Genomic DNA, 24,025 nt, shown 5'->3' with positions numbered 1-24,025 from the left:
ACGCATGTCAGTGCATATTTCTTCCCAATAACAGTCAATAGTAAAGTGGTATACCAAAACATATACCAATGCTAACGATCAGTACTTATCATGACAAGCAAAGGTTAACTACATTTAAATATAATAACAAAATCATTCAGTACTTTCTATCATTTTTTTCCAATATCTATAAATAGTCAAATATGAAACAAAATATCTTTGTCCTATTTTTTCCCAAATATCTATAAATAGAACTATCTTTGTGCGACCGGGTAGCTATTGCCAACGATGTTGAAACGTCATTTCCGCCCAAAGCGGTACAGCCTTCATTTTCTAATTTTCTGTGTTTCTGTGATTTAGAATTCTCTGGATTGATAATGGACTGAAATAAACAGAAAACATGTAAGTTTACTTCTTTTCTTAATGTGTATTAATATGTTTTCTCTCTTCCAGCAAAGTAAAAAGTGGACTTGAACTGTTAACTACGAATGATATACGTTTTGATCATGTTCATTATTACCCCAGCTTAAAAACAGGTCCAAACATGTTTGTGAACTTTATTTGAAAAGACATAATGCATAATGTTTAATGAAAAAGCGGACACTTTTGACGTGCATGAAATTGAATAAATATTAATTTGGGCCAGATTTCTTGCAAGGGTAAATACAAAATATATCTTTATCTTTATGAGAAAAAAAATGCCTTTACAAATAAGCAACCCATTCGTGTATACTATTTACAATATTCACATTGAATATCTGATATTGATATGTTAAACCTTGAGTGTTTTTACGTGACACAATATAATTATAACTTTTATATTCTGTATTATTCTGGATTTTGTTACACGCTTGACCTTAAAGGCCAAAAGAGCGCTTTGTAATGAGTTTGCAAGTTTTTATACACAATATAGGGCGTCGTTTTAAAAGCAGATTGTTCTTTGTTTTGGAGTGAGTGGGGTCAGGTTTGGCGTACTTTTTTGGTCGTTTCTTTTTTAAGCTTTATCATGACTGAAGGAAAAAAATGTAATCGCCCTTTTGAAAATTACGATAGGAATCAACATGCATCTGCGTCACCTATGAAACTATTCGTGACCACGGTCGTACCGAAACTATTTACCTGAAACTATTTGAGACCCTTGTGGTATTTAAACTATAAAGCTGTGTTCGCCTTTTCAAAATTTTATTAAAACCGATGAAAAGTATAATAATAAATACATTTGTAAATGCATTATTTATAAAGAACAAGTTGCTGCTGACGTTTTTATTGTATTTAGCATTGTCTAAAAAATCATAAATGAAAGAGTAAATACTTTTTTCTAAACGTTACAATCTTTTCCCAAAAATGTTGCTTCTTTTTGTACAAACAGCCAAAAAGTCTCCCCGGTGACGATAAACGTAGATCAGACCGAGCTTGCAAACATTTTCATTTTTTCGCACTTTTTCTATTTTCAGTACAATCTCTCTGCAGCGAACATTACTAGAACTACTAAATACATATGGCCGTTGTTATTAAGAGTGAAAATGTAGCGAAGCGCTTTCTCAAGCGGTTTTACTGTATATTTCACTGTGCTCTGTCTAAAAATCTACACAATGTGTTTCAAGTGAGATATGAAAACGTTAATCTGCTGTCTAATTTTGAATGGAAAGCTGTTTATTTTCGTACGTGTTCCATCTTGCTTTTAACTTTGTGTTAAAGCAGATACAGCAGTTTTCCAAGTAGATAACATGGTCAGAAAAAATCATTATTTTCAATAATGAACATGAACTTATAACGCCAAAGTATAAACGGAATGGAACAGGTTATACTTACTACTGTGTTTAGCTGATATTCAAGCTATTACAAATAAAACAGAAACAAATGACCGCAAATAGTGAATAGCAATATATAATTTATATTCATGACAAAAATTATCTATAACTAAAGCCATTATGACCCTTTTTCAAAATATATTCATTCATTGATATATATATATATATATATATATATATATATATATATATATATATATATATATATATATATATATATATATATATATATATATATCTGATATAATAATTAATTACTTCAGTTAATAGATATACGGTGCAGTCAAATAGGTCATTTAAATTTTCCATGGAATTTAATTCTGAAGCATGCACTTGGTTGCATTGTGTCGAATTGAATTTGTACTTAACAAAAAACGAAATAAATAAATAAAAAAACCTGAACTTTCGTATTTAGTTCAATAACAAATTGGTATACATTGGAGCGTGTCATAATCAACTGTTCGTCATATCTATCAAGATGTAGATATATTCGTAATTTAAACTGCATTTCACTTCTGAAATTGAGCACAGTGTAGACAATTATATCGCAAATATCATATGAAACTCCCAATTAAATAAATCTATGCCATTATAATTATGATGTTTCTAACTTTACCTCCCCATCCACTCTTTTAAAAAGTCACAAAAGATCAATTAAGTATGTTTAATAATTCTTTGGATAGAGAAAAAATGCTGAAAAGATTTATCACGTTTGTTATTGTGGGTTTCATGTGTTGCTACTGGTATGTCTGTTCAGTGTTTAAAATGTTTTTAGTTTACCTGAGCACGAAGTCCGAAGAGTGAACTAATGTGATCACTCACTCTCTGCCGTTTGTCCGCCTGTCCGTCATTCCAAACTTATTTGCGGGTACTTAGATACCAGCTTACATACAAAAACTTAACCAAAAATTGCTAAGTCGAAAAAGGGACATAGTTTTTGTAAAAAGAAGTAGTGTTACGGAACCTGTGCACTGCATGTCAAATATCACAGTGAACAAGTGTGTGAAGTTTAAATCCATTCCCATCAGTTGGTACTGACATACAAGCTCACATACAAAACCTTAACCACAAATTGCTAAGTTGAAAAAGTTAAAAGCAAAATAGAGTTATGAAACCTATTCAGTGTAAGTCACTTTATCACAGCAAATAAGTGTGTGAAGTTTCAATCCATACTGAGATACCAGCTAACATACAATAACTTAACCAAGAGACGCCGACAACGATGCCGACGAAAGGGCGACTTCAATACCTTTGCCATTTTTTCGAAAAGTCGAGCTAAAATCTTGTTATCAAAAATCGTAAGGCCTAGCTGAGATTTTAGGTATGAAGAAGCATTGTCTAATGGTCCTCTACCAAGCTTGTTCAAATCATAAACCTGTGGTTCACTTGTTTAAGACAGACTTAAGAAAATATTTGTGAATTTTGTTGTTCAAAGATGTGTTCAAAGCATGTCCCTGAGGTACAAATGGGCCCCGCCCTAGGATTCATTTCTTTGATATAGACTTTACTTTCTTCTTTACTACAACTGGAAAGACCTGAGCTTAATTATTTGCCATACATTATTGTGTTTACCCAGTATGTTCAAATCATGAACATCGACTGCTTTGTATAGGTCACTCAAATGTAACTTGTTACGTAAGATTATCATGACATGTGTTTATGCGTGACGTGTTTAGAGTTATACCAAGCATTGCAGAATTATGTACCCTTGGACTTAGGCCAAATATGCACACTATATGTACATGTGACACAAACTTCACTTTCAGTGTTTAATAGATTCATGAACTTACAAAAGTTACACTAATGATCACCAGACGACTTAGTGGAGATGTGCGTGATTCTCGACTTGTTCGCTTTTGAACAAATAGCCAATAAAGTGTAGGTGTGCGCCAAATATTATTTAAGGGCCTGTCCACACACTAAAGAGTTATACACCATTGGACTTATATAAAATGTGTACACTTGGTATATTGAAATTAATGAAATATTTTCGACTGCTTTGTGTCGGTCACTCAAATGAAACTTCTTACGTAAGATTACCATGACATGTATTTATGCGTAACGTGTTTAAAGTTAGACCAAGCATTGCAGAATTATGTACCCAATGAATTAGGTCAAATATGCACACTTGCATGTATATGTACATGTGAGTTTGTGACACAAACTTCACTTTCAGTGTTTAATGGATTCATGAACCTACAAAAGTTATACTAATGATCACCTGACGACTTAGTGGAGATGTGCGTGATACTCGACTTATACGCTTTTGAACAAATAGTGTACACTGCATTATAAGTAAAAGAAATGTGTCCATATTGTGTAATTAAAGTGACCTGACGTTTCCATTTACTTGATAAATGATTTACCAAACAATGTAGTATATTTCCTAGATTTCCAAACATGTAATGGCAGATGAAGAATTGGAAAAGGATCTGTATAAAAATTGGGTCCGCGGCGCAAAGGGTTTAGAGTACTTACAGGAAGGACTTCAAAAATTTGTTGGAGGTAAAGTGCAGCATTGTCGTAACCAATCCTTACAAAAAATAATAAATGGCTTGCCGACAGGATCAGCGCGTCAGTGTAATCACTGTACGTCTCAAAACCTTTTGCCTGAACACGCAAAGCAGAAGAACGCCTGTAACAGAAGCACGTGCATAGAACAATTCCCAAATAACTGCTTTGGTAGTAAACCAAACGGTCGTAGAAAATGTCCGAATGGAATATGCAGTAAATTATATGATGAAATCGTACTTGACCATTCCTCGAGAGATCCGCTGTGGAAGAACACAGATCCAAGTTCTTGGGGTTCAGATCGTCTCGGATGGAGCTTTGCAAAATGTTTCCAAACAACAACAGGCCCCGGTATATCAGCTAGCTTAACCGATGCCGCCGGACTCCTTAGCATTCTTATCAATAACCTTACAATGCAGAACTGGCTGGCGTGCAATGACATGTCTTCAAAAGTAACGTGTCCTTTTAACAGGGTAAGTTTAATATTTCAACCTCGTTCGGTCATCGTCTACAATGAATTGTTATAATTGGTAATTTTCTATTAACTTAATTTTTCATCAACTGTAATAATTTTCCTTATTTCGGAGAACATATTTCTTGTTTGAGATGTGTTTATCATTTTTCCCGAGTTGGAAGAATTTTAATCAAAGCATCGTCGGTCATGATGTTTCTGCATGTTTCAAAGACTTATCCTAATACTAGTACTCATACTTCATCTGCACTTTATTTCAGCATTTCAAAATTATGTTGTTTTTTTTCGATTTTCTGTCTCTACACTTTATTTAAATATATCGAGTTTATGGCACCACTTTTTAAATGCATACCGAGTTTCTGTATGCACTTTATTTAAACATAGCGAGTTTCTGACATCTCTTTGTTAAAACATACCAATTGTCTGTATGCACTTTATTTAAACACAGCGAGTTTCTGTCATCACTTTTTTCAAGCATATCGAGTATCTGTATGTTCTTTATTTCAATATGGCGTGTTTCTGCCATCACTTTGTTTAAGCTTACCAATTTTCTCTCTGCAATTTGTTAAAACATTTCAATTTATGCCATCACTTTATTTTTTATTAAGCAGACCGAGTTCCTGTCTGCACTTTATTCAAGTGTATCGGGTTTCTACCATAACATTGTTTATTATACGCCCATTTAGGAAACATGGGACGTATTATGTGGTGGATCGTGAGTCTGTTCGTCCGTCCGTTATAATTCGTGTCCAGAGCATAACCTTATAACCATTTTGGGTATTAACTTTAAACTTCTTGTAAATGTAGATGGCGATAAGACAATGAGCAGAGCGATTAAACCAGCGCTGTAGGTCAAAGATCAAGGTCACAAAGTGAGCTTAAAGATCATAACTGTCCTTCATATTTCGTGTCCGGAGCATACCTTCTTAACCATTCAAGGTACTGATTTCAAACTTGACATGTAGGTAGGTAATGTTTAAGCAATATGCAGAGAACATCTTCGGCCTGTAGGTCTAAGGTCAAGGTCACAAATTAAGCTCAAAGGTCTAATCTGTCCGTCATATTTAGTGTCAAGAGCAAAACTTATTAACCATTCAAGGAACTGATTTCAAACTTATGATATAGGAATGTGGTGATAAGACGATGTGCAGAGTGGTAGATCAAAGGTCAGGGTCACAGCAAGGTCCAGAGCATAACTTAAAAGTATTCAATGTATTGACTTGGAATATAGGCAGGTAGTGATGAGATGTGCAGACTGCTGCAGTCTAAATTACAACCCTTCCCCCTCCATTAGCCCAACAACACCCCACACCCTTCCTCCCTAAAACAATTATTAAGTTTCTTTTGCTATAGAATCATGTTACTACCTACGCACACACAAACACACCTCCCACCAAAACAGAATCTTTACATTTTGCTTTTTCCTTCAATTTCGCTTCCATCCTCCTCTGATATATCCCTTTCGGCGTATATAGCCCCGCTTGCCGGAACTCTTGTTATAATATATAAATATGCATGCAAAGATTGTATCTGCACTTTTAAGGAGATCGAATTTCTGTCATTGCATTCTTTAAGCATGTCATGTTTCTATTTACACTTTTTCGAAACGTATCAATTTTAAGTTTATACTTTTCCAGGCGAGAGACATCCGTAATGCAATTCTGCATAGTTCAAAACTCGAACTTGATAACCCGACGTTAAGCTACTATTTAGATACATTCATGACAGTCCTTCAAGATGCAAAATGTCTACTACACTGTGATGGGTCGAAACAAGCTGTTGATAAACTGTTACAGGTATTAATCAGAAACTTCGAAGTGTTCCTCTTTGATTTTTGTACAAAGTTTCAGTTGTTCCTTTTTCATTTTTTTGAATGCATTTTCATAGGCATAACCAAATACAGTTGTAAACAACAGATCCAAACGCTTGTCATAAGCCAAAATGTCTACCAGATAAATTAAGCCTTGGAAAAAGGAAATAGTCGCATAGCGGCAGCTCTGATGAATAAGATGCATATGGAACAACGCGGATCGTTTCGTCTTTCAAACAATCAATATACTTGCAGGAAGGGGCGTTGCAACGGATAAATGTCCTTAATGCCTTAACGTAGACTGCGCTTAGCATAGCATTTTTAAGAATATGTGCCACGTGATTCCTCCAAATTTTCCACTTACAGATATACCAATGGATATAGCTATTTGAATAAATGGTCCATGTACGCTGAAAAATGTCGCATACATCACTTTCTTCACATTGTTGGTCCATTTTTGCAATGCTTGGTCAACGGCAAAATTTCGTTTACTTTTCGAGTTGGCTGGAAAAAGTGAATCCACGTTTCATCGCAAGATTTTGTCCTATTTAAAATACATTTTCAGTAATTGTTTGGCGGTCCGGACTCTGGTGTGTTGGAAAACACACTAAACCCGAACATACATCTTACATCAACAATTTCCTTGATGATTGTTTCAAACGTTGTAATAGAAGGGCGCCCTGATTCGGTGGCCTCCTGTACTGATTAAGACCCATAATTAAATGACTTTGCCCATCTTGTTACTGACGTATTAATATCAAAAGTTACATGTGTATTCTTTAAGATGTGAGAACTCTATCATACACGTGTACACATGCATTTTGTATTAATTTGTCGGAGTTGAAGATTATAGTAAAGGCTTTATGTTCAATACAGGGGAGTTAGCGAGGTACTTGCTTCGCAAATATGTTGAGATCTAGTATCATAAAAATGTACGATTTATGTATCTTTACTGTGTTCAATAATTTTAGAAGTAGTACACGTTTTAAATGTGTCTGTTACATTTGCGATGCGCTGTATAGTTAAAGCCACCGAAGTACATAAGAGCCGTATCGAAACAAGTCTATTGCAGGAAAGTATATAATTGTACGTATGACATGTAGGGCGCATTTTATTTTTGAAATACATTGGGCTCTACTTAGCCGATAAAATCTTGTCCCATATTCTATTCTATTCTGTTATCATTTTAATTTTAATACACCATATTTATTACATGTATAAGAACAAAGACAAACATTGAACGATAATTCCGAGAACGATTATTAAGACCATTTTTCGATATTAACATTTGAAGGACATCTTCTAGCATTAGGGTGGCTGGTCATACATAAAAACTAGTAAACATTTTGTCTACTTTTTCAACTATTACAGTTAAAAAAGCAACAGATCAATATAAGACAGGAGGATGAAACGAAACTTATCCAAAATCGGAAAGAGGCTTTGTCTGAACTAGAGGAAAGGACAGCAGAAGGATTGCGCGAAATTGATGACAGAACTGCAACTGCTATATCTACTTTCAAAAAAGATGTTGATAACAGGACAAACACTGCTTTGTCTGAGATAGAGCAGACTAAAGCTACAGCCAAACTTAATGTAATAGAAGAGAAACGGAGCGCCTTGTCTGATATAGAAGAAGCGAAGAGGGGAGCTGAAAAGGACTTTAAGGATAACACAAAAGCTGCCTTGTCTGAATAAGAAAAGGCCAGAAAAGGGGCTACAGAGGGCGTTAACGAAAGCGCAAAGGCTGCCTTGTCTGAATTAGAAGAAGGAAGGATAAGGTCTGCACAGGATGTTAAAAAAAGCACAAAAGGTGCCTTGTCTGATTTAGAAGAAGCAAAGAAAAGGGCTGAACAAGAAATTAAAAGAAGCACAAAAGACGTATTGTCCAAATTAGATAAAGCAAAGAAAGGAGCTGCACAGGACGTTAAAGAAAGCACAAAAAATGCCATTTCTGAATTAGAAGAAGCAAGCCAAGAGGCTGCATTGGACGTTGAAGAAAGTACAAAAGATGCCTTGTCGGAATTAGAAAAAGCAAAGAAAGGGGCTGCACAGGACGTTGAAGAAAGCACAAAAGCTGCCTTATCTGAATTAGAAGAAGCAAAGAAAAGAGCTGCACAGGACCTTAACGAAGGTACAAAAGCTGCCTTGTCTGAATTAGAAGAAGCAGGAAAAGGAGTTGCACAGAACATTATAGAAAGCACAAAAGTTGCTTTGTTTGAATTAGCAGAAGGTAAATTTTACTTTATTTTACGCGACGGATGTGCACAAAGCCTGTAGACTTTAAACTACTGATAAAGACATTTCATTTTCTTAGTAATTTGCTTTACGCCCTATGGTTTCTTCCCAGTTTGCTTAAATGCAATATGTCACGTCAAATAATCAGCCTTAGTGTTTGCAACTTAACTGTCGAGCTTTCATAAGTTCCTATTTAGACAAATATCAGATATCAGAGATAAAAGAAAGTCATACTACTCATAATTATTTTTTTGTGCTGTCGTTCAATTAAATATAATAAACTGTATTTTTCCACATTCATGTTTATCAGATATTCTTTTTTGAAGGCGCAGAGACAAGTACTGGGTTAACTCCACATCTATCAGCAGTGGAAGATATTTATCGCAGACGAAAAGCAGGTAATCAGCAATAGTAGTGTAATAATTATTTTTTTTTATTTTTATAATATTGTTTTTTTTTTCATATAAGGCCACACCAAATTGAAAAGTTGTTCATCAGATTTTTTTCTGAAAAAATTGAGGCGGCGAGCAAACAAATAATTTAAATATTTCTTTTTGTTTTTGAGAAAATCAGGAGCGAGCGAAGAGCGAAGAAACATATTTTTCTTGATTTGGCTCTCGATTAACTAACAAAAACCTTAAAATAGAATGTACAGCCCTTTTACATTAAAATAATTCACCAGACAGGGATTGAGAAAATTTGACCTGCAGGCACAAAAATCTAACTCGTGCAAAAAGGAAATAACATTGGCATACAGTGCAGTGTAATCAAATAATGTATGTGTTTGAAAATGCTGTTAGAAAAAATGTAATATACAACAATGCATTAGCATTAAACTGTAATCATGACATAGATATGTGACTTGAATATTTAGTGCTATGAAAATGTAGCATTTTAAGCTCAACTTTTCCAAGTTTTTGATAAAGTCAAATATCTCGATTACTGTTAAAGCGTTTGACTAGAAAGTCTACACCAGGAGAAACAATCCCCATAACTCTGATTGAATTTTGACAGAGGTATGCCCCTTTTTGACTAAAAATATTTTTGTTTAAGTTTTGTATAACATCCAATAGCTCTGTTACTTTTAAAAAGCTGAAGCTATTGACTATTATGCCCCTTTTACTGACAAAGCTCTAATTCAGAGTCAAGCACTTAGAAAGGTCGAGTGTGCTGTCTTATGGATAGCTCTTGTTCTAACTTTAAACTTTCATATCGGATCAAATTTGTTAAAACAAAGTCTCAATTAAGGTCGGAAATTGAGATTAACGTACATTATAATTATTCTACACGAGGAACTTTGAAGATCTAAACTGGTCTGGACACAACTCATATTGTAAATTCCTTACCCCACCCACTTGCGTATACAAATGCTGGTCGTTTGGACAGGAAAAACAGAAAATACAAAAGTGACATGCATCAATACGTATTTACCTTTACCAAAATAATGTAGATTGATGTTATCATATAAATTTGTATGTTTTTTCATCTAATTTTCAATGAAATAAATCCGATTTTTGTGGACCAACACAATTATGTAAACATTTGAAGAAAATGGCGTACCTTCATAAGTGGAAATAACTTTAATATAAGTATCGTGATATATTATAGACGATGTGTGTAGTAGTATGTATTTATTGTGATTAAAGTCCATTTTAGAACAATGTGGGACTGGAATTATAAGCATTTGTACACTGTTACGTCCGTAAAAAGTAACGCACCAAAAAAGTTTGGCTTGATTATTTTTCAATCGGGCGAGCGCAAGCCAAAAACAAAAATATATTTTTTATATATTATATTTTTATGTGTTTCTGAAAATATACGTGCGGCAAATCCGATGAAAAACTTTTTAATTTGGTGAGGCCTAATCGTCCAGTATCAGGTCGCCAACTCTAATATGACTTCCTGTACGAAGAGGTTCGCCCTGATAATCTGTAAAATCCAGGCGGACTTTTAAGATGGACTCCATCGTCCATATACAGATTAAGGAGTTAGGTGTCAAAAATAACCAATTTATGTGTTAAAACAAACACAGTTTGCCGCAATTTTGTGTTTGCTATTTTTAATCGCTTGACGTCACAATGGCGTCTCTCTATCCGGTTCGCGCGTTTTGTATTTATATGTGAAATGGATTAGAAATAAAAAAAAAGAGAAAAGAAATAAATTAAGGTCCAGAAAGAAACCTCCAGTATTGTCACTTACGAAACTTTAAAGTTTCAGTAAGTCTAGCAGGCTCAGCAAGTCTAAGCTGCGCACTACTTTAGGAGAAGCAGCAGATCAAGGAAGTCCAACAAGTCCAGATTGCGCAGCATGTCCAGGTTGCGCAACAAGTCCAATAAGAAGAACAGATCCAGTAGACGCAGCTAGTCCAGGTTGCGCAGCGAGTCCAATAAGAAGAACAGGTTCAAAAAGCGCAACAAGTCTAGGTTGCGCAGCGAGTCCAATAAGAAGAACAGATTCAGTAGGCGCAACAAGTCCATGTTGCGCAGCGAGTCCAATAAGAAGAGTAGATCCAATAGGGGCAGCAAGTCCAGGTTACACAGTGAGTCCAATAAGAAGAGTAGATCCAATTGGCGCAGCAAGTCCAGGTTGCGCGTTGAGTCCAGTAAGAGGAGTAAGTCCAGTAGGCGAAGCAAGTTCCGTTGCACAGCAGGTCAAGTAAGAGAAGCAAGTACAGTAAGCACAGCAAGTCCAGGTTGCGCAGCAAGTCCAATAAGAGGAGTAAGTCAAGTAGGCGCAGCAAGTCCAGGTTGCGCAGCGAATCCAATAAGAAGAGCAAGTCAAGTAAGCGCAGCAAGTCCAGGTTGCGCGACAAGTCCAGTAAGATGAGTAAGTCCAATAAACGCAGCGAGTCCTAGTTGCGCAGCAAGTCCAAGTTGTGCAACAAGTCCAGTGAGAGGAGCAATTCACGGTTGCGCAGCAAGTCCAACGAGTGCAGCAAGTCCAAGTTGCGCAGCAAGTCGAAGTTGCACAGCAAGTCCAATAAGAGGAGCAAATCTAGTAAGCGCAGCAAGTCCACTTTGTGCAGCAAGTCCAATTACAACAGCAAGTCCAAGTTACACAACAAATCTTGGGAGTGCAGCAAGTCCAGGTTGGGAAGTATCTCTAGTGAGAGCAGCAACTATTATAAGTACAGCAAGTTGAGTTACAACAGAAGATCCAGAAACCAGTTACTACAGTAGTACTTTGCTTGGAGGATACCTAATATACTGTCACCTTTTATAGTAAACCCACAAAAACTTGACTTTAGGTTACCTTAATATTTGTATGTGCGCATGCCCAACCGGAAGCTAACGTGACGATATACGACGACGTTTAACACGAACTATAAGGATCTAACATGCATGCCTGTGTAAGACGGGGTTTTCCCTACCCGAGGGACAGTGTAGAATGGAAAACCGAGCGTTAGCGAGGTTTTTTATCCATGCTGTCCCGAGAGTAGGGAAAACAGCTGTCTTACACAGGCAGACATGTTAGATAATTTTTCTTGCCTATCATGTTCAAAATAGATCGTGGAGACAAATAGGTTTGGGTATTGCCTGACATTATTTATAAAGTTTATGACATCACAATGGTACCAGTACTATGTGACGTCACCTTAGTGCACGCTAGTTTAGACAAGGTTTTTCCCAAGGGAAAGACAGGAATATCTATCCCTGGCGCGTGTTTGGATAAATGTATACTTTCCCCGCTAGGTAGGCAAGAATAAATATTCTTCTGGAAAAAAATCCTGAGCCTGTCTCCGATCTGAATTCATGGTTTGATAATGCAGAAATAATGAATACATTGCCGCAGAAACGTTTCAAAACATTATTGCCTTAAAATGACGTCATTGACGTCATGACGTTACGTGTCAGTTACCGCGCAAAATTAATAGCTTTTATTTTGAAAGTAGGTAATTATGTGAATTTTCTTTATTTGAACTATTCATTAACAGCCATTATTTGTTGAAATATTTTTATGGGTCTTTCGCTCTGAATAATGATCAGTATTTTGCTTCTTTTATGTAGTTATATTGAAATGTTATGCGGAATGTAAGAAAATGGATGTTGGTAACTGATGTTATTGAGAATATTGTTGGACGAAAGGTTACTTATTACGGCCATTTTCAAATAAAAACTTTGCACTTTGATTTGTGATACCTATTTTTCAGTTTCTATTTATAATTAATATATGTCTAAATGTAAAATTCAAAAGCGTTGACATTGGTCTATTTAAGGAACACAGTTTTGGCTTTTTATTAGCTCACCTGAGCAAAAAGCTCAAGGTGAGCTATTGTGATCGATCCGTCCGTCCGTCCACACTTTCCTTTAAACAAAATCTTCTCCTAAACCAACAGTTCAGTTTTGATGAAATTCACTGGAATGATCCTTGGATAGCCCCTTTAATAATTGTTTAAAGAATTGAATTCCGCACAGAATTCTAGTTGCTATGGCAACCGAAAGGAAAAACTTCTTGTCCAAACCCGCAAGGCGTAGAGCCATGATATTTTTTATGTAAAATCATCTAATAGTTCTCTATTAAGATTGTTCAATTTATGCTCCTGGGGTGAAAAGAGGCCCCGCCCCGGGGTTCCCAAATTTTACATAAACTTATATAAGAAAAAAACTTTAAAAACCTTTTTTTCTGAAACCACAAAACCTATGCCTTTGATATTTGGTATGTACCATTGCCTTGTAGTCCTCTACCAAGATTGTTCAAATCATTACCCTGGGATGAAAAGTGGCCCTGTTCCGGGGGTCCCAAGTTTTACGTAGTCTTATATAGGAAATTTTTTATAACAAATCTTCTTGTTGAAATCACAAGACCTAGGCCTTTGATATATGGCATGTAGCATTGCCGTATGGTCCTCTACCAAGATTGTTCAAATTATGCCTTTAGGGTGAAAAGAAGTCCTGCCCGGGGGTCCCAAGTTTTACTTTAACTTGCATTGTATAGGAAATTGTTTTAGAAATCTTATCTGGAAGTTCAAGGCCCAGGCCTTTGATATTTGGTATGTAGCATTGCCTAGTGGATCTCTAACAAGATTATTCAAATTATGCCTCTTGGGTGAAAAGGGGCCCTGCCTCAGGGGTTAATTGTTATATGAGTTATAGGAAAAAATACTTCAAAAATTATCAGATCATATTTCCTAGACTGTTTTATTATAATCACCTGATGACCACAAGTGATAGTTGAAAAGTGTTAAATATCCATATTTTCCTTCTTCTTTCAATTTGAAATACCTTTGGAGGGTCATGTATTTCAAACCTGAATAAAAATTGTACTTGAAGCGACAGAGATAAACGAAATTGATATTGTAGCATTTAACACATTAAATTACACGAAATAAAAATAAATTGCTGCGGTTCAACTTATTTGAATTTTCTCTGGTAAGAAGGTAACTTACCTCCTTAAGGCGGATTCCAGGCGGAATAGAGCCAGAAATATTTAAATGAGTTCCTCTAGTTCCGTCTAGTACTAGGCGGAATCTGCCTTGAATTAAGCGGAATCTGTCTACCACTAGGCAAATTTTGAAAAGAAGGCCGGGCTTCAAATTTAAGTCAATTTTGCTATATTATATTATACAAAGTGAGTAAGACGGAATCCGCTTAGCCAAGTAGGCGGAATCCGTTTAATGAATATATCAGATTTCAGTTAGCAAAGAATGTAGAAACTGCTTATTTCACAAGTGACCCCAGCTCATGAAGCAAATGTTTCCATGCAATTTAATTTTTGAAGATATTTCAAACAAGTTCATCCAGCATAATTATGTTACATTTTTAACACAAAATGAAGTTTCAGACTGAGTAATTTTAAATAGTATTTATACTGGGTTTGTTAATATATAGACCTTAAAGAGGGATTCCCTGTATACTGTATGTCGATTAAAAGAATTTATGATGAAGACAGCCTAATGATTAAAACTTGCGCACATTTGTTAAATAATTTATCTAAGTAACATACATGTATAAAATATAATTGTGGAAAACATGTGAAAACAACTTAAACTTACAGAACAATTAATTATTTGTTTCAGTTGCAATGCTTTAGCTATTTAAAGGAAAAAATCAATTTTATAAGTCGCTATTTTTCAATCTAAAATATTAGATAAATTCTCAGTTTAAACATATGACCGCTATTACTAACATAAATGATATTTAATCAACAATGGAAATTAGGTTGTATTAATGTAATTTACTTCAGAAATGTAATGTTTAACCTAACAAATTATGATCTGCTTAAAACAGAAATGATTTTTGTTAATTTTTGCAAACATATTGCAGTTTAAAGACTAATTTACAGAGATAATTTCTAACTTACCAAACATATAGATTCATTCCAATCCCACTAACAACTCAACACAAGTATAAATGCATGCAGAAAGTCAGTTTTTGCCCTAAACGCTGACCACAACATCTAGTTTTATTTTATGTTTTTCGGTGGTTAATCGAAATATAACGGTGAATTATATCCTGATAAACTCACTGGCCACTCAGTGAAAATTATCAAATCTGATACCCGGATTAACGTCAAAAAGTTTACCGAGCGTACTGAAAGCCGGAAACAATATGACGATGACGTCGTTAAAATGACGTCATCTTTGCGATGCTTCCTGATAAAATTTCCCGCAAATTTCGACATTTTATTGAAATAAACACAACAAAAGTAGAGTTTTAGACATAAAATAAACAGAAAAATTGTTGGTATCGATGTAATATCACGGTAATTTCACTCGTGAACACCAAAAGTTGTTATTTTCACTCGTGGCTGCGCCACTCGTGAAAATATCACTTTTGATGCCCACTCGGTGAAATTATAACGTGATATTACACCGAAACCAACAATTATCCTCTATGTAATCAACTTGCAGATCAGATTTCATATTAATTGATTTATAATTACCACTTTAAGATATCCGCCTTGTCTTAGTAAAGCTGTTTCTCTAAGTTCAACATTCTCCCTTATTTTATCTGAAAATATCGGCCTAGTGAGAATCTGCCTACTTCTATGAAGCATTAACCTGAATTTAAGAAAAAATCCGTCTACTTGTTAAGCAAACTTTTAAAGATAATCCATGTCCGCCTATAGTCCGCCTATGAATATCACTATTTTGGCGAAATCCGTCTGGAATCAGCCTAGTGTCAGGGCGGATTCCGCCTTAACTTTTCATACAGGTTATTATTAGCTCACCAGAGTCAAAGGCTCAGGGTGAGCTATTAGGATCACTCACCGTCCGGCGTCCGTCGTCCGCCGTCCGTAAACTTTTACTTTAAACGACATCTCCTCATAAACCGCTAGGCTAATTTCATCCACACTTCACAAGAATGTTCCTTGGGCAAAGCTCTACAAAAATTATTCAAAGAATTGAATTCCATGAAGAACTCTGGTTGCCATGGCAACCGAAAGGAAAAACTTTAAAAATCTTCTTCTCAAAAACCAGAAGCCCTAGAGCTTAGATATTTGGTGTGAAGCATTGCCTAGTAGACCTCTACCAAGTTTGTTCAAACCATGACCCGGGGTCAGAATTGACCCCGCCCCAGGGGTCACTTGATTTTACATAGGAAAATCTTAAAAAATCTTCTTCTCAAAAACCAGAAGCCCTAGAGCTTAGATATTAGTCATGTAGCATTGCCTAGTGGCCCTCTACTAAAGTTGTTCAAATCATGACCCCGGGGTCAAAATTGACCCCACTCCAGGGGTCACTTGATTTTACATAGATTTCTATAGGAAAATCTTCAATTTAAAATAAAAATAAACCAGAAGGCCTAGAGCTTAGATATTTGACATGCAGCATTGCCTAGTGGACCTCTACAAAATTTGTTCAAATCATGATCCCTGGGGTCAAAATTGACCCCGCCCCTGGGGTCACTTGATTTTACATAGGAAAATCTTCAAAATTTTTCTAAAAATAAACAAGAATGCCTAGATCTTAGATATTTCACATGTAGCATAACCTAGTAGACCTTTACAAAATTTGTTCAAATCTTGACCCCCCAGGTTCAAATTGACCCAGCCCCAGCGGTTACTTGATTGTACATAGGGAAATCTTCATAAATTTGCTAAAAATAAACCAAAAGGCCTAGATCTTAGATATTTGATATGTAACATTGCCTAGTAGACTTCTACAAAATTTGTTCAAATTATGACCCCGGGGTCAAATTGACCCAGCCCTAGGGTTAACTTCATTGTACACAGAAAAATCTTCCAAATTTTCTAAAAATAAACCAGAAGGCCTAGAGCTTAGATATTTGACATGTAGCATTGCCTAGTAGACCTCTACAAAATTTGTTCAAATCATGACCCCCGGGTCAAAATTGACCCCACCCCACGGGTCACTTGATATTACATAGGAAAATCTTAAATAATTTTCTAAAATAAACCAGAAGGCCTAGGTCTTAGATATTTGACATGTAGCATTAACTAGTGGACCTCTGCAAAATTTGTTCAAATCTTGACCCCCAGGGTCAAATTGACCCGGCACCAGGGGTTCCTTGATTGTACATAGGGAAATCTTCATAAATTTGCTAAAAATAAAACAAAAGGCCTATATCTTAGATATTTGTTATGTAACATTGCCTAGTAGACTTGGTACAAATTATGACCCCGGGGTCAAATTGACCCCGCCCTATGGGGTTACTTGATTGTACACAGAAAAATCTTCAAAATTTTCTGAAAATAAACCAGAAGGCCTAGAGCTTAGATATTTGACATGTAGCATTGCCTAGTGGACTTCTACAAAATTTGTTCAAATCTTGACCCCCGCAGGGTCAAATTGACCCTGCCCCAGGGTTTACTTGATTGTACATAGGGAAAGCTTCATAAATTTGCTAAAAAAAAAAAACCCAGAAGGCCTAGATCTTAGATATTTCATCTGTAACATTGCCTAGTAGACTTCTACAAACATTGTTCAAATCATGACCCGGTGTAAAATTGGCTCCGCCCCAGGGGTTACTTAATTATACATCGGAAAATTTTCCAAAAAATTTCTAAAAATCATCAGTTTGACATTTGAAACATGTAGCTCATATTTCTCAGATGAGCGATCCAGGGTCATCATGACCCTCTTGTATTGAATTTAGTCTTTGTATCTGTCCCCTTCAGTTGTGATTTTATTAAAATATGTAACACATGAAGCGATATTAATGCAAATTGCGATTAATAAATAGTAAAAAGGTGTAAGATACCAAATTTGAATATCCTTTCAGTGGAGACACAGGGCCACACTGATGATTCATATTGTCTTAAAAAGTCATGAAACTTGATGCTTTTTGTTAAAAAGTCCAAAGTCCAAATGTCCTGGAAAGTACCTGATTTTATTCCTGACCCTTATAAAGCTTAAATGGTCCTTAAAAGTGCTTGAAAAAGCCTAAAATTCAGTGAAGTTTAGTGGTATTTATTAAATACTTGAAGAAACTATCAAAAAGAAAACTAGTTGCAAATCTGCTGACACCAAATGTTCACGGCAAAATGCATTATTTATACCAAGGTCAAACTAAAGAAGAAACAGAGTGTGTCGACTTTTAATTTCTGTAACGAACTGAAGACCTTATTTCATCAAACTGACAATCCAGTTCAACCACTCGTTTTATGTATGCTGGTCGAATTGTAGAGCGAAAGCATTTCTTGACGTGGGGTCTTATTGAAATATGAAATAGCATATAAAATTAACGAAGGTCATTAGAGATGTTACATTAGAGAAAAGAAGTTCACATATCTGTCAATACAGTTTAAAGAATATGGAAATCTTGCTGATATTTTAAAAGCATTCCACCTCCTGCAATTAAATCTGCCTTAGCTCCCATCTGGTTCACGAATGCTCATAGCCGGATGAAACCCGTCAACAAATCACTTATGTCATATAATTATATTTTCAGGAATTCTTTCCAACAAGGTCAGTATGATGACTTCGAAATCTTTAATATGTGTAAATAAGTGTGTAATTACAGGAACATGACCATTTTCGGTTTAAACCGGTCCTATACAACAACTTTCAAAAGTCCGTATGTCTGCAAATGGACTAGCGTACATAAAAAGAATATCCATTTTAGGTTAGAACTACATTGTCTGTTTGTTGAAATAAGGTATTAAATTTGATACAGACTCGCCCGCTTTCTTTTTTTTACATTTAGAACTTATAGTTCTGTTAATTAGCACCGCCTCTTATTACCTACTCGTATCCAAATAAGGTGGAGCAAATGTTTAAAGGCCTTGATTTGAGATATTAACTCGCAATACAGTGGTATGATAAAGAATTGCGAAGTCAGTAATTCTTCTATTAAATAAATTGTCATTTTTTTATATTGTAATATAGTTCGTAGTGAAATCTCTGTGATTTTAATCACGGACCCAAACGTTTTTGCCCTAATTCAAATCAACCTATTCAGTGGAGGGAGAGAGGGGTTGGGATGGGATTCGTATTTTGTAAGTTGCTGCTTTTAGGCGAGAAAAATGTTAGTTGCTGTTCAAAATGGCGTCATTTGTTTACTTTTTGACATAACGGAGGACACATTTTTGCAGTGGTAAGTATGTTTATTATATACTAATTTTCTAACGATAACGCCTAGTTGGTGGACATATAATTTATCTTTAATCGGCTTTTGGTCTTACGTGTTTATTTTTGTTTGTTAAAAGCTTTTTGAAGGTACAGATCCAGTTTGTAGTGACGAAAAAATCGTAGCCGTGTAATTCCTGCACAAAACGAACACTTTACGGGATGTTTATTGATTTGGACATATACATAAGTTTATACTGTAATTGAATATTTTATGTGCTTATTCCAAAACTATCCCATTGCAAATATATTTTTGCATTAGGCACAAGAAATATTTTGTTGTTTGATGTTGTAAACACGACATTTTTGTTGTGTGATTGTTCTACCTGGAATATGTAAATAAAATTACATGTTGCATCATAATTGAAACACAATTTTTCACAATATATATACAATTAACAACATAAAATGTCAGTTTAAACCAGTTTTCAAATGGTACAGCTCTTTAATTTCATTCTAATTATGCCGCAAATATTATTCATTGTTTGTGCATTTATATCATATCTTCATACTAGTATAATCAAACATAAACTTTCTTCGGGTTTAATTCGCGTTTTTCTGTGCGGAACCCGCATAAGTCTTGTGGTCCTACCTAGGGACAATTATTTGCCTGTAAATGACACTGATGCGTTCAATCATTTTAGATCTTACTATGCAGCCCACACGCAACATTGCATTCTTCTTCTTCCTTCTTGTTCTTCTTCTTATCATTGTTATTATATTATTTTTATTATTAGATTAGTAGATTTACTCAGTACCTTTCATTATGAGCACGTTTACATTCAGAGGCAGTCACTCTTGGTGCGAAATTTATCCTCTTTCAGTACAGATACAGAGCGATCTGACTAGAGCGACAGAGCGGGAGAAAGTCCCAGTAATAGAAAAAGAGAAATCCTTTAGAAGTTTTGGCTTACTGAACTTAGCTCTTTTTGAATCATTAATATGCTTAGTGTATAGCATCAATACAAACTTAGCACTATTTCCTTGGAAGAACCAATACAGACCTCATACTTAGATGGTCTACTCTAAAAAGCATCTCATAAATTTCAAGTGCTTGACTGGTATTTGAACCCTGGACCTCTGGATTGAAGGTCAAGCGTGTCACAAATATACCAACGTTTCATTGCATTTATTTTACCAACATATTCAGGATTATAACATAATTAACGGACCTTTGCGGTAGGTTATCAAAATGTAAAGTGTCAAAATTACAAATCAATTTCATCGTTTTTTTCTTTTTTAATGTTCAATCCCATAAATGTGTGTTTTTTATGAAATATAGTTCCTTCCTTATTTAGAAGTATTTTGTTTGAGTAACTAAAAAAATAAATGAGTCCATTGCAGGATGTACAGTTTTGACATTTCAAAAGAGATGTTGCATTGTACCTTAGTCCTCAAAGTAACATGCAATTTTATTTAGGTTATTTCTATCATTTGTATTTAACTGACTCGTGCATATTATGAATATGACCTTTGACCCCTAATTGTGATCTTTACCATGAAGCCAACCATCCAAAACTTGCACTCTGCACATTGTCTCGATGTGGTCAAATTTGTGTCAAGTTTCATCGAAATACTTTAAGGGTTCAAACGTTACACAGCGGACACGGAATTGCTAACGGATGGATGGACAGACGGACACCGGCGTCATAATATAATACGTCTCTTCGGACGTATAAAACTGTGACCTTGATGAGCCACCGAATCAACGTGTACTTAGTCATTGTGTTACGTTTGAAAGGTGTAGCTTTTTCACTCTTTTTTAAAGAACAAAAACAATATCAGGAATTTAGTCAGGTCCCTTTGACCTTGACCTTTGAGCCACTGACCCCAAAATCAACAGGGATCTTAAACTAGTAGTACTTAGTCATTACGCAAAGATGGAATGCCATAGCTGTCTTACTTCATTAATTAGAGTCCGAAAACCATTTTTAGTCTCCAGGTCAATATTTCCTTGACCTTTGATCGACTGAACACAAAAACATACAGGATCCTTCCAATGTGGTACTTAGTCGAAATGTCAAATTTGAAAGTTACATCAATTACACTTTGTTATTTATAGTCCGGAAACAGAAAATATTGAAGGATAATACCATCCGTTTTTTCAAAACTGGTGTATGAAAATTAAACCAATTATTTTAAGGTATATATAATTTATATGTGTGGTGTGCGTGTGTGTGTTGATCGTGTGCGCGTCCGCGTGCTGGGTTTGCGTTTGTGGAGGAGGCTGCGTGTTTAGAACATGGCTTCCCCTGTTGGATATTCTTTCTTGTTTATATATATAGTCTGTATATTTAGAGACTTATGCCTTATTTAAAAGAAATTAATATAGGGAGATAACCTTAAAAATAAGTGTGGAAAAGTTATGGTCCTTGCACGCTGCACTTCCTCTCAATGTCCTCTATCATTGTATACTATCTCCGTAAATTCTATACAGCAGTTGTAGTGTAATGCCCTGGACAGTAAAACTTAATAAAGGGACATAACTAAAAGTAGGGTAGGGTAATGGTTCGTGCGCATCACACATTTTCACTTGAAATTGACCATAAGAGCCAGTATTACGTGAAACTTAACATGAACTCGACCCGACACGAATATGGACAGATATCAACTAAAGGAAGATAATTAAACAAATAAGGAGGATTGAATTATGTCAACTTCATGTCCGTAAGACAGCACGCTCGACTTTTCTCAATGCTTGACTCTGAATTAGAGCTTTGCCAGTAAAAACTTTATAAAACATTAACATTTAAAATCTAAAATCTAAATTAAAAATCTAAATTAAAAAGGTGCATAACTATGTCAAAATTCAAATCAGAGTAATGGGGATTGTTTCTCCTGGTGTAGACTTTGATAGTTAATTACTATTTAAAGTTTCAAGTCAAAACCTTTGATAGTAACAAAGATATTTGACTTTATAAAAAAAACTTTAACCAAAAAATTTAAATTAGAAATGGGCGTAACTTTGTCAAAATGCAAGTCAGAGTTATTGGTATTGTTTCTCCTTGTATAGACTTTGATAGTAAATAACTATTATAGTCAATATCAGGAATTAAAAATGTACGAAAGGTCTAGAGAAAATTATAAAATGTATAATATTTTTGTTGCTTTCACTAATATTGGTGACAGCCAAATTACATTTAGTATTTTATATATATCACTTTTAAATATTTCTAATTGACAATGTTTATATTAGATTGTAGACTTCAAAAGACATCTCGGTAGAACAATCACACAACAAAAATTTTGTGTATACAACATCAAACAACAAAATGTTGCTTGTACAAAAATATTTTTGCAAGGGGAGGTGAAAGAAGTAGCACATAAAAATTTTCAATTACAGTATAAATTTATGTATATGTTCAAATCAATAAACATCCCGTAAAGTGTTCGTTTTGTATAGAAATTACATCTTTATGCACGGCTATGATTTTTTCGTCACTAAAAACGGGATCTGTACCTTCAATAACTTTTTAACAAAACAAAGATAAACATGTAAGACCAAAAGCCTAGTGAAGATAAATTATATGGCCACCAACTAGGCGTTATCGTTAGAAAATTTATATAGTAAGAAACACACTTACCACTGCAAAATGTGTCCTCCGTTATGTCAAAAAGTAAACAAATGACGCCATTTTGAACTGCAACTAACATTTTTCTCGCCTAAAAGCAGCAACTTACAAAATACGTCCATCCCCTGCTATTATTATTCTGAAAGAGCAAACCTTACATACTTGTCTAAATGAGGTAAATTAAACTGGATGAGAACCATCTTAATGAGGTTAGTCACGCAACGACGGATCAGTTCTTACTTGAGATATCCTTGAGCGGTATGTGTGCGTGTTTAAATTTGATTCTGGATGTTTTTGACATTTTGGAAGCCGCCCTGCTTGTTATCCAAAATATCATCATCTATTCCATTTTCATACACTAATTTAGTAGCAACAAATAGTGACGTTACTCTTACCAGAGTGGGGTCTCAAACATCTTTTCGAGTATGTTCTTCTTTGGATTGATACAACTTATCAATGTTTTGATTGATGAGTTAAGTGTATAAAGGTATTTTTTTTCTTTGAACATTGATGAAAACGAACACAGAAGACAAATTTATGACAAAAACGGCCCAAGTATAGTATAAGCAAAAAGTAGTCTCGTGATTAAGTTTTGTATTAATACGCTTTAAAGTAGTAATACGTGTTTACTAAATTACTAAATAATTAGTAATATATAACTACATTTCTAGTGGTGAGAGCGAAACTATATTATCTTGTTCTCTATTTAGAACTCAGCCCATGTATAAATATTATATTTCTACATTTCTAGTGTTGAGAACGAAACTATTTTATCTTGTTTTTTATTTAGAACTCATCCCATTGATTTATAATAATAAATAATAATTATCAACATAAAATTAGACAGGTTGACAGGTCGACAGGTTGACAGGTCCGACAGGATGACAGGTTGACAGGTCGACAGGTCTACACATCCCATTGATTTATAATAATAACTAATAATTATTAACATGTCCCTTGCTATATTATTTATTGACAGGTCGACAGGTTGACAGGTCGACAGGTCCACAATTTGACAGGTCGACAGGTTGACAGGTTGACAGGTCGACAGGTCTACTCATCCCATTGATTTATAATAATAAATAATAATTATTAACATGTCCC

General features: G+C 35.0%; 2 protein-coding genes across 2 annotated transcripts in view; both read left to right on the top strand.

Moving 5' to 3' along the window:
• The first annotated feature begins 262 nt into the window (after nucleotides 1-262).
• On the top strand, nucleotides 263-8,808 carry LOC123547070 (uncharacterized). Its single transcript, XM_045333847.2, has 4 exons — nucleotides 263-381; nucleotides 4,181-4,774; nucleotides 6,411-6,569; nucleotides 7,955-8,808. Exons 2-4 carry the CDS (start codon nucleotides 4,196-4,198, stop codon nucleotides 8,276-8,278), a joined length of 1,062 nt encoding a protein of 353 aa, XP_045189782.2. The 5' UTR covers nucleotides 263-381; nucleotides 4,181-4,195; the 3' UTR covers nucleotides 8,279-8,808.
• The window catches only part of LOC123527561 (uncharacterized), a 32,661-nt gene continuing 17,008 nt past the window's right edge, over nucleotides 8,373-24,025 (top strand). The window contains exons 1-3 of the mRNA XM_053550549.1: nucleotides 8,373-8,400; nucleotides 8,478-8,813; nucleotides 9,145-9,216. Coding sequence (XP_053406524.1) covers nucleotides 8,373-8,400; nucleotides 8,478-8,813; nucleotides 9,145-9,216 — 436 coding nt within the window. The remainder of the gene's footprint in view (nucleotides 8,401-8,477; nucleotides 8,814-9,144; nucleotides 9,217-24,025) is intronic.

The sequence above is a fragment of the Mercenaria mercenaria genome, chromosome 9, assembly GCF_021730395.1.
Source record: "Mercenaria mercenaria strain notata chromosome 9, MADL_Memer_1, whole genome shotgun sequence".
NCBI lineage: Eukaryota > Metazoa > Mollusca > Bivalvia > Venerida > Veneridae > Mercenaria > Mercenaria mercenaria.
Note: the sequence above shows the minus strand (reverse complement) of the source record. Positions and strands in the feature narration are given on the sequence as shown.

What these genes read in the sequence shown, in the direction of transcription:
- LOC123547070 (XM_045333847.2), top strand. Translation starts at nt 4,196, where the DNA reads ATGGCAGATGAAGAATTGGAAAAGGATCTGTATAAAAATTGGGTCCGC. An exon ending in TAACGTGTCCTTTTAACAGG is followed by an intron (nt 4,775 to 6,410) that starts GTAAGTTTAATA and finishes ATACTTTTCCAG; the next exon opens with GCGAGAGACATCCGTAATGC. An exon ending in CTGTTGATAAACTGTTACAG is followed by an intron (nt 6,570 to 7,954) that starts GTATTAATCAGA and finishes CAACTATTACAG; the next exon opens with TTAAAAAAGCAACAGATCAA.